Source organism: Sceloporus undulatus, chromosome 6 (assembly GCF_019175285.1).
Source record: "Sceloporus undulatus isolate JIND9_A2432 ecotype Alabama chromosome 6, SceUnd_v1.1, whole genome shotgun sequence".
NCBI lineage: Eukaryota > Metazoa > Chordata > Lepidosauria > Squamata > Phrynosomatidae > Sceloporus > Sceloporus undulatus.
In genome coordinates, this window is record NC_056527.1 from 89,736,918 (window position 1) to 89,748,360 (window position 11,443).

An 11,443-nucleotide genomic window follows, 5' to 3' on the forward strand; every position below is an offset into this window, starting at 1 on the left:
TCCTCCCTCCCTTCCCGCCCCCTTCTCGGCCACGCCCTTTGGCCATTGGCTCCGCCCACACACGCCAGGCTCCGCCTCCCCACCCGCCTCGAGCCGCAGCCCTCGGCCCCGCCTCCTCCTCCAATCAAAAGACGGGAACGCCGAGGAAAAATTGGGCGTGGCCACGGATGGGTGGCCACGCCCCGTCGTGTTCCGAGCAGCCAACCAGAGCCGCGGGAGGCGTGGCCTGTGTCCATGGGGACCAGGGCTGGGCTCAGGCGAGGTCTCTCTTCTTTTCCCCCATTGTTCGCTGAGGCGAGTCACTCGGAGCGGGGCGGAGGAGAGAAGGGCGCTGGCGAAGGCAGGTGGGTCCCGACGCGGGGAAGGGGAGAAGTCCCTCGGGAAGTGTGTTTGTGGGCAGGGGGCGCCCCGAGCCAGAGGTTGTGAGTCGGCTCCGTTGGTAACGAAGTAACGAAGTTACTCGGGGTAACTAGAGTAACTAAGAGTAACGGGGCTGGGTGTGGTTGGGCGGCTCTATAGTGTATATTGTTGTTTCTTGTTTTTCTTCTCGACCTGTGGCCACCCTAAAGCGGACCTATATCACTTCAAGTATCCAAAGAGGTGGGTTGCCTCTGAGGCTGAGAGAGTGTGACTTGAGTATAGCTGTCCAGGGGGGGTTCAGGGGCCGAGCGGGATTCGAACCCTGGTCTCCAGAGCCATAGTCCAACGCTCAAACCATTACACCATAGAATCAGAAGAGTTGGAAGAGACCCCAAGGGCATCCAGTCCAGCACCACTCTGCCATGCAGGAACTCTCAATCAAAGCATCCCCAATGACAGATGGCCATCCAGCCTCTGTTTAAAGACCTCCAAGGAAGGAGACTGTATTACAATCCGAGGGAGTGTGTTCCACTGTCCAACAGCCCTTTACTCTCAGGACGTTCCTCCTAATGTTGAGTGGAATCTCTTTTCCTGTATCTTGCATCCATTGTTCTGTGTCTTATTCTCTGGAGCAGCAGGAAACAAGCTTGCTCCCTCCTCAACATGACATCCTTTCAAGTATTTAAACAGGGCTATCATATCACCTCTTAACCTTCTCTTCTCCAGGCTAAACATCCCCATCTCCCTGAGTTGTTCCTCATAGGGCACGGTTTCCAGACCCTTCACCATTTTAGTCGCCCTCCTTTGGACATGTTCCAGTTTCTCCACATCCTTTCCCACCAGGGCTAGGTCTGTGACCCCAAAGTCATCCCTTCATATCCCATGGGGAGACCCTACACAGGAAAGGGGCAAGAGAGCCTCCTGGGAGTCTGGGAGCGAATGGGGAGAGCACAGCAAACGGGTGGAAAAACCAAAGGAAAGGACAGATTGGTTTTGGAGAGAGTGTGTGTGTAAATATGGGGTTAGAAAGCCTTTGGTCAAATGTCACACTCTCTCAGCCTCAGGGGAAGGCAGTGGCAATGGAAAACCCCCTCGGAAGCAACCTGCCAAGAAAACCCTGGGTCGCCTTAGGGTCCCCATAAGTTGGGAATGAAGACAAACAACACAAAAAAACTCCTTGCAATGTCTTGGGGATGGTGTCCCTTTGGGAGGCTGGCGAATGAAGTGAGATTTCATCTGGGAGAGGATTTGCAAAGCCACCGGTTGGCTGGAGGGGTGAGTGGGGTGCTGTTGTTTTGTATTGCCCTTGTTGGGTCTCAGCATTTGGCACTTGGTTGGAAAGATCAGATGCAGTGGTGGTTTTAACTGTCTGGATGCAAGGTGGGTCTGAAGGGGGGATGGAGGAATGTATGGGGTGGGGAGAAGTGAAGGTTTGGAGAGTAAAGACCTCAGCACTGGGGAGTAAAAGAGCTAAAAGTGGGCAGAAGGAATGCCCACTTTCAGTAGGGAAGAATAAATAGAGTTGGAGGTCTATAATGGATGGAAGGAAATTAGGAAGGATCTTGAAACTGAAGCCATTGGGGTCCCAGATTGGATCAGTGGGTTGTAAAGGTGCAGGAGATGGGGGTCACTGTTCTAGCTTGAGGTATGTTGGGTTGGAGGTACACCATGCAAGGAATTGTTACTGAAAATAGAGAAGGGCAAGCCTTGTAGATCCTGAGTGAGAGGAATAAATGGAGATCTACCTTGCAAAGAATTGTTGGTGAAAGCAGGGAAGGGCAAGCCCTTGTAGATCCATAGTGAGAAGAGTAGATGGAGGTGGAAGTACACCATGCCAAGAATTGTTGGTGAAAGTGGGAAAGGATAGGCCCTTGTCCATCATGAATAACAAGAAGAAATTGGACAGGGATGAGAGCAGATATTAGACATTATTGGAGGGAGGGACAGAAGAAGGAGCCAGATGTTGGTTGGATGGGAATTTCTGAACCCAGAGCTGTTATTGTTTGAATGCCCTGGTTTAGGGCTGTTCTTGCTCCTGTCTGGAGGTCTGTGCCCTTGCAACTGACATGTATTGTGACCCCACATTAATGTGGAATATTAGTACTTAGCCATACAAAATCTAGGTTGGGGGCAGATCAGATCCTGTAAACAGAAACCAGTGGTGAGGGAAGAGAGCATCCCTCTTGAATCTGAGGGAAAAGGTGGGATATATGTTAATTTTGACTTCTGCAAGACTCTGTTTTATTTAAATGTGGCTTTCTGTGTTTAGCAATAGGCTGAAAGATGCAGCTAAAATAGTTATTATCCCTTCCATCTGTGACAGTTGAATGACATCCCTCCTCCCCAGCATTCACAGAAGGAAATATGTATATGAGCACTGCCTTTGTCCATTGTAAAAAGTGTGTGTGGTACCAAATGTCTCTTTTGTGACTTACAAAATCTGTCTGTGGATAAGGGATTGGCAAGCTGCTTCCTTCGTTCATAATCTTCAATTTTAAAAAAAAGTATTGGTGATATTTGGCTATCATGTTCCAACAGTGAGTTGTTGTGTTTTGGAATTTCATAATCTAGTTTGTCTCTTCCAGACACACCCTTTGATCTGTGTTTTCCCAGAAGCAAATTATTCATCACCCTTCAGCCATTTTAATAGTCTTCCATGAAAGAAAGAAGCACAAGATACATTGCTACCTTCTAAAGTGCAAACAGTTAAAAGAGTTTTGGTGATACTATGGAGATTTCGGGCGTGTTTTTGGGAACTGAATTTCTTTTTGCTTCTTCTGTGGAAATACTATAGAAGTTCAGCCAATTATTTTTTTGTTTCTTGTCACAACATAAACATTGAAAAATCAGTTCAGATAGTCTCTTAGTGGTGGAGGTGTATATAGCCATGCTAGGACTTTCTTTTTAAATATATAGGATATATTTTAAATGGTTTCCCACTTCACCAAATATTAGATGCGCAGTAGAAAACCTTTGCCAGACTTTTGATGGAACACAGTTTGTTAATTGAATGGTGATAATTTCTAGGAAGGTTTTTTTTTTTTTGGTTGCCAAAAATGTGTGTTCTTTGAAGGGCCTCTTAAAGTCTCTAAATGTGTTCTAATTAGAATAGTTAATTGCACAGCATAAAATGTTTCTGCATTAATGTGAATCTAAGTAGCAAGTCAGGTACTAAAAGAAAGAGCTCTGTTTTACAGATGTACTTGGATGCTGGAACATGGCTCAAGATACTGTACTTATTGAGGACAGCCTGTTGTTGGAGAGTGAAACCATACTAAGAATTAAGACTCTTAAAACAACCAACCAAAGTTGCTAGCATCAGGTGCTGTTGAAAGCTGGGAAGGCAGTTGAAAGGGACATAGAATTGCAAGCACTGTTTATATTGAATTAGTCATTTTAACTCCATACTGAGTTGATACCTAAATTATGTGAGAATTGCAATAACATAAGCACATTTGTTTTATCCAACTCTCGGCATGATCTTTTTCTGGAGGGCTGAGGCTAGCAATGTGGGTGTTGCTGGTGTTTAATTATCCTGTGTCTCTCTTAAACAAGAAGAGCAAAACATTTGTCTCTTTGTAAAGAGAGAGCTTCCCTGTAGCTGCAGAATTGCTGCTGGTTACAGAAGGAGGTGTAGTCTTGCTCAAACTTGAGTCTTCCCTTGCTAGCCCAGTTTTGGATGCTTAAAAAACTTTCTCTAGAGCTGATGGAATGACAAGATCACAGCTCATTCAGCTTGGTGGATGAATCTGTTGCTAATGTTATTGCTTAAAGCATAAGTGTCTTGACATGTTTGCTTTCTGACGCAGCTCTATTGTTACTACTTAAAAGACCTAGAACACCAGGCATTTTGCTGCTTTGTGTGCTGAATGAGTCATATGGGAATCTTATGTGTTTCACAAGACTGTTGGTGTTTTGAGGAAGGGAAACTGGAAACCCAGAAGCTGCTGACTGTGTATGTTCCCTGTGTATGTCCTGTATCTTCAGTTCCATCCATTTTCAGGCTTAGCCCTTGTAAATTGTGTTACATAATGCAAACAGAGAGAGTGTGTGTATGTGTGTCTGTGTGTGTGTATGAAAGAGAGAGAGAGTAAATGCAGGAAATGCACTTTTGTGATTAGAGTAAAGGAAGTGGGCACTTGAGACTAGGATTTCATCTTGGTGGTTCTGCGGTAGAACTTCTGTATGACCTTGAAATAAGCAGCCCTACTTAACAATATATTCTAGGAAGCTTGCATACTGTTTGTAGATGTGTAGGGACCTGGATCTGTGCACTAGGAAGGGATCTCATGTGTTTTGGATTGGGGAAAAAAATTCAAAGGAAAGCCTGCTGAGTTAGTAGGTTTGTCTGAGTTTTCCCTTTGTATGTCTTCAAACTTTGGTTTTGTAGGGCTCTCAGACTCTTTGTTGCTTTGGTCAGGCTAAGATACATGGAACTGAGGGAATTGGGAGGCTGAAGCTGAGGCTGACCTGTGAGTATCAGATTTAGAACTCAGGACCTAGATCGCTCACCTTTGTCTTTAGGTTATTCTGTAAACGTGGACAAATCACCCGTTATCTCAGTTGTCCAATGAGGAAATTGGGCAGTTGTTTAGAGCCAAGATCCTTTGTCGTCTGTCTGGTAGAGTGTATCAGCATTGGAGTAGCATCTGCCTGTGCCCCCAATAGCCAGATATAGGTCGATAGCATCTTCAGCTAAGATTCACTGAGGCATAGCTAGATACTTCTCTAACCCCCTTTGCTCTCCACCAGTCACAAAATAGCCATTCAGAGTGACCTTTGCAACAAAATGGTGAGCCCTGGAGATGCTTTGGTGGATGTGGAGGGTGGAAGAGAATACCAAGCTCTGCAAGGACCAAAACAAGGACATATCCATAAAGTAAACTTAACACTTGTGTATGTCATTAACAGGTTGCCAACCTAATAGTGCTCTATATCAGTGCTACTCAAACTAGGGGCCCCTAGACTGGTGCTGGTCTGTGAGGCCTTAGCTGTCCATCTGCAGGGAATTTCCAGGAAAGAAAGAAACAGTTATAGCCAGTGGACTCAAATATGGTACTGGTCTCTGGTGCATTAGAGGGGGAAAAACCTGGCCCACCACATCAGGTAGGCTGAAAAGAACTGCTCTTTATGTGGTAGCCACAGCAGGAAGATATGTAGAGCAAAGTGGTGTACGTTAAGATCTCTCCCTCATGCTTTTGATAGCCTGACTTTACACCTGAAATACGGTCCTTCTGACAAGCCCTTTCCAAGGAAAGGTACTTATAACATGTTTTCTCCACAACTATAAGATACAGCAATTCTCAGAGAAAGACAGAAATCTCAAGTTCCAAGTATGGGGGTTTGCAGTATACACTGTTAAAAAAGGCTGTGGCTACTTCTTTAGACCTAGTCCCCCCCTCCTGTGTACTTGGCTCCCTGGGAGACTTGGGTGGATGAGTCAATGAGTGTTGTTCTTGAATTCTGATTTCTTTGTGAATGAATGCATTTTTAAGCCAACCAAAACCTTGTTCTTGGACTGTACCAGTGTGCATCTCCAGTAGTTCAACACATCCCTTACATTTATCCCTATATGTGGAAGATTGGAGTCTATCCTCCCCACCAAAAATATTTCTTGGGATAAGTTTTTTGAAGCTGTCCTCAACCTAAAAGGAGGCTGCTGGGTTAGAGTTGGGAATTCCTTTCTTTGCGGCTGCCTTTTAATCCTGGCACAGGGTGAGGCAAAGGGTGTTCTAATTGCATTAGCCAAATGATTCGCTTAATTAATCAGGCTTGCAGCACAGATGAAAGGATAAGGCTGGGGAGTTGCCTGGGAAAAGAGAAACTAAGAAGGTGCCTGGAAAAGAGAGAGAGAGATCCAATCTGGATGGAACTGATCAGTATAATAAAATGTGTGCAGGCATGTATGTGCAGGTAGCACAATATGCCTTCCTCAAAGAGCCAAGCAGGTCTTAAATTGAACTCCAAGTTCAGGCCCAACCAGTATGGAAGAATTTTGGCTAGCATTTGAATTCTCCAAAAGTGTTGTAATGAATGTCACAACCATGACTTTTATCAGAAACCAGAAACTTCTGCAAGTTCTTCCCGCTTAATTCTGCCTTCCTGCTTAATGTTCTGTATGGTGTCCTAGAGCTTGCTTATTTCCTCTTCCTTCTCCCACCAGTTTAAGCATATTTGTTATGGTATATCTTTCACCCCTTCACTGATTTTCCTCTGGGCTTTAAGATTTTGCTGAAGAATAATGACAAAAAATACCATGTATGAATATGACTACTTTTACTACAGGTTGAACCTACCTCATCTCCTTCATTTAAAACAAAGACAATAGAACAGTGGACCAGTATTGTTTGAAAGGACTGCAGTTGGTACTGGAGCTTTAAAAATATCATTTTGGTCCTGAACAATTTCTGACCCATTTGGATCCCAATAAATGCTCATATTTCAGTCTCTATATTTGAATTTGTCTCTATATAGAAAACAATAATAGCAACAACAACAAACATCCAATAGAGATTGAAGTTTGTGACCTTCTAATGGGCTGTTCTTGAATTAAATTTTCATACTTTAAGAATATGTTAGTTACACCACTTCTGATATCAACCAGGTATACTGGTTTCTGATGCTTTTGTTTTACTATCTTATTTGAAAGTTGCCCAAAGTGGGTAGATTTGGGTGTAGTTAACCGAATTATGCATTTTGCTTGTGGCAAGGCAGCCATATGACTTCATTCCTGTGAGTGAGTCATGCTAGAAATCCTCAGACCATGTATGTGCATGGTCAGATTGACCATTATTTATTTTCACTGAAACTACATTTAAGACAAATACACAAATGCCATTTTGAAGTTTCTTGGGGAGGCTACTCAAAGAGCAGCTGTGCAAGCCTTTTAAATGAGCACATTGCTGGGATAAAATGGGAAAGGTAAAGTTATATAGGTGTGACTGTAAGGGCTTTGTTTCCCTAGGCGTGGTTGTCTTAAAACAAGTCATGCCTGCTTTCTTTGCTGGTGTGGTAATGGAAATGCACTTTATTGCACTTTAAAAAAAAACAAATGTATCTAAACATGTAGAAGATGCTAAAGATCTGATTGTTTTACTTCTGAACCCTGGATTGATAGATTGGTTGAGGGTGTCTGACAGAATAGTCTATCAAGATAGTTAACTATGAGCCTGAAGCATCCCTGATTAATATAGGTGAGATGGAAGACAATGCTATCAATCCTACTCACATGTAATTGCTATCTTGAGTGGGTTTTTGGAAGAGGTAGCAGTCATACTAGAGAGCCAGCATGGTATAGTGACTTGGGCATTGGACTAGGATTCTGGAAACCAAAGCTTAAATCCTGGCTCGGCCATGTAAACCCACTGGGTGACCTTGTGTAAGTCAAGTTCTCTCAGCCTCAGAGGATAGCACTGGCAAACCACCTCTGAAGAAACTTGCTAAGAAAATCCCATGATATGGGGCCTGAGTGTCCCTATAAGTCAGAAATGACCTGAAGGCACACAACAACAGTGTCATACTGGCTATGCTTAGACTGAAGTTGGTGGGATAAGTCTCACTGAAAGTATGTGGATGGTGCAGGTTGTAATTCACTATGCTACATTGACAGGAGGAGAGGCCTTAGCAGACATAGTGTGGTAGCTACAGGAAGAATGTGTCACAAAAGGGGACTATATCCAAGGGTAGCCATGTTGGCCATGTCGCAAAGTACAATAACACCCCAAATCCACAAAATAGTGCTGCCTTAAAAGGACTAGGAAGTTATGCGTGATACAGCAGATGTGCTCCATGAACACTACTGTTTCAGTGGAACACTAGGGTTAGAAGCCAGTGTCCTCCTGCGAAAACACATACACATTCTGTCATGGCAGTTAGGAGGGCTTGCCAGAAATTAAATCTTACCTTTTGCATTGAGATTGTGCCAGTAGAACCTGTTGGCTAAAGGGTCTTGTGACTCATACCTGTTAGTCCTCAAGCCTGAAGCCTAGTATGTATTATGTTTTGAATGAAGGAAATCCCCAGCTTAAATAATACTTAACAGTGTTATAGGCATAGTTTAAAAGAGTGAAACTTTTCAAAGAAGTAACACGTTTGTGAGTTAAATACTGGCTGTGATGATCCTTTGTGGGATGAGTATTTGGAAGGGAGTCACTTGAATTTGCAAGCTAATGTGTAGCAATTTTATATGTAGAATTATTACATGTGTGGAAGGTTAGTGTTAAGTATTTCAGTTCATGAGCAGAATGTCAGTTTCTTTTCACTAGATTTTTGCAGGTAGTTTGCTGAATGGTTGCCTTCTTGCTATCTTGGAATTCCTTTATTCAGTATAACTATGCACATATCTCGCTTTCTCTCCTCTTTCTCCAAGTTAATAAACAGAACTCTTTTTCATATGGCTCATTCTCTCTCCTTTCTAGAGTCATGATGATGTCCTATGCTTTGGAAGATTTTCTGTGTTTTATTGGAATCAGATAGGTTAAAAAAGAATTGAGAGTTGTATGAGAGTGTTACAGATCTGGACTGGTCTTAAACCCCATAGGTTATGGCCTTAATCAAAGTTCTTACCACTTGGCTTCAATAGCTGTCTGTGTAGCATTCAGATAACTGATTGGGAGAAACATAAACATCTCCTTGACATTAGTCTGACAGCTCTGTAAAGGTTAATGCTTTGTTAGTCTCATGTATTTAACTTACTTTAATTGCTAGGTATCCCTATGGAGAGGCTATTGAATGAAGTTAAGCCTTTTCCCCAAATTGACACACACATCACTTTGTTTGGCAAACCTTAACACAATCCTCATATTGAGAGATGCCTGTAGAACATGTAGAGAGCCATGGCATCAGTGCTAAACTCCCTTTTTTTTACAAAGGTGCGGGTAGAGTACATCTCTTGTTTTAAAATGCATATATTGAAAAGTGTGGTTCATAAATGAATAGATGGGTCTGACAATGGATGCAATGAAAGCTTTCAGCCCATCTCGTTCTTTGCTGATGTTTATCAAAGCAGGCTGTAAAAAGCCCAGAAGACTCAATTAAGCTGTCTTTGGAAATGTGGACCCTGTAATTCCTCAACCTGGAAAGCTTCCAGACAATGTCATGAAAAACCCATTTCCCTGCAAATTTGGCTTAAATTAACTTGGCTGCATTTAGTTTTCTAGGGATTGTAGTAGTACTTTTTGCTCAGGGAATGTAGGTTCAGTGACTTTAATAGGTAGACAATTTCTTAGCAAGCGAAAGGTCAGAGTGGAATGATGCCTTATTGTAGGGGCAAACTCCCTTAATTGTGAAAATGGCCTCTTTTAACTGTTTCCCCCCCAAGAAAATTGTTTTGAAGCCCAGCAATCATCTGGGCATTATGGAAATGCTACACTGCTTTCCTTGTTCAGCCATTTCAGAACAGTTGATTTTTATGGTCTATTGTCTAACCATCCATAGATGGGTGTGTCCATTATTATAAGCTATTGCTGAAAAGGATATAATGTGTACATTTAAGAGGTGCCAGGGAAGGCTGGTGTGTTTGTGTCCATCATTCCTAATCATAGGCTAATGTATTTAGATCTATAGCACATTCTGTCCCTAAGGCTGTGGGAGTGTAACAAGAAACGTTTATCTCTGCTGTCCTTGTGTTCGATTAGGAAAATGGGAACTGTGAGAAAGCAGGTTGTTAGCTTCACTCGTTCATTGCTTAAATTATCAGAACCAATACAGCTGGAATCTAAACGTTGGGCGTCTGGTATTGACATTGTCAGTTTTTTTAATTTGGTTTCTCTAGCATTCTGAGGCTGATATTTTTCCAATAGTAACTTTATTTTGATTTTAATATGATGAGGCTTTGACAGAATAACCACCCGAAAGGTTAAAGCTTTGGAGCAACTTACATATTGGCTCTAATCATTGTTTAGCAACTAATCTATTAGATCGTAGAAGGATTAGAGGTGTGTCTAGTGTCCCACTCATTTGAGTAATTTTTCCATCACAGTGTGAGGTAATTTTAATGCTGCCTTCATGTCAAGATAAGGTTGTGTTTCCTCTGTGGTGGATCAGGGAGTGTAGTAATCATTTCAGGAATCCTAATGAAGAATTGTTTAAAAGAATGGGGCTTGGACTGTAGAACTGATACCCCCCCCCCAAAAAAAATAGCACCTTCTAAGTTCACCCCATAGAATCATAGTAAGCAGCACAGTAACTATCTTGAGGAAAGCTATGTTAGCCCATAAAACAATTGATTTTGAAGTTGTTACATCAATGCATGAAAATAAAACTATGCAAAATTCTCACAAGGCAAAAGGGACTTCTGTCCAGTCATGGCCTAAAGTGGGCATAATGCTGAAATGGTATCTGGAACATGACTAGTTTTGATACATTGATGGCCCTTTAGGTGTTTTTAATATGGAAGAAGGCATCATATCTCGTCCTCTTCATTCCCACTTCAGGGCTGGCAAATGGCGAGTCCCCTTGGGCAATAAGCTGTGTATACATCGTAGTAGTCCACCTACGGTACTCAAAATCATTTGATAGATACACTTGTGGGTAGGTGCTTTATGCAAAGTAGGCAGAGTTGGGTTTGCTCAGGTAACACCCTACCTCTGCTGTGACATGACTGTATTACATAGAAATTTGGGAGGAACTTTGGTTGAAGCCTTGGTTAAATTATTTGTTTGTTTTTGTTTTGGTGACACAGTTAGACTCCATTCCTCTGAGTGGCAGAAAGATATGACTTTACAATACTAGTGTGCTGGATGAACTATTGGCTAGCTGCTCTGGGAACTAGATTATTCATATCTTGAAGTGTGTTATGTGCCTGCAGGTCAGCTTTTGACTCAAGGCAACCCTATCATAGCATTTTTGTGGCAAGATTTGTTCAGAGAAGATTTGGCATTGCCTTCTTTTGAGGCTGAGAGAATTTGACTTGCCTAAGGTCACTCAGTAGGATTCTATGGCTGAACAGGATTTAAATCTCCTGGAGTCTCAGTCCCATACTCAAACCATTACCTCTTGCTGGCTCTTGTTAATGGGCCAGTTCCAAATAACGTACACTGCCAGCCAGCTTTTGAAGGCTCACTGTGACAGTTGGACAATTCCC

At 42.6% G+C, this 11,443-nt stretch overlaps 1 protein-coding gene across 3 annotated transcripts in view; it reads left to right on the forward strand.

Annotated features, from left to right (window-relative positions):
• Positions 1–224: 224 nt before the first annotated feature.
• The window catches only part of LOC121935679 (junction plakoglobin-like), a 49,063-nt gene continuing 37,844 nt past the window's right edge, over positions 225–11,443 (forward strand). For all 3 annotated transcript variants that reach the window (XM_042477458.1, XM_042477457.1, XM_042477456.1), the window contains exon 1: positions 225–344. In XM_042477458.1, the coding sequence (XP_042333392.1) occupies positions 235–344 (110 nt within the window). In that variant the 5' untranslated portion in view covers positions 225–234. The remainder of the gene's footprint in view (positions 345–11,443) is intronic.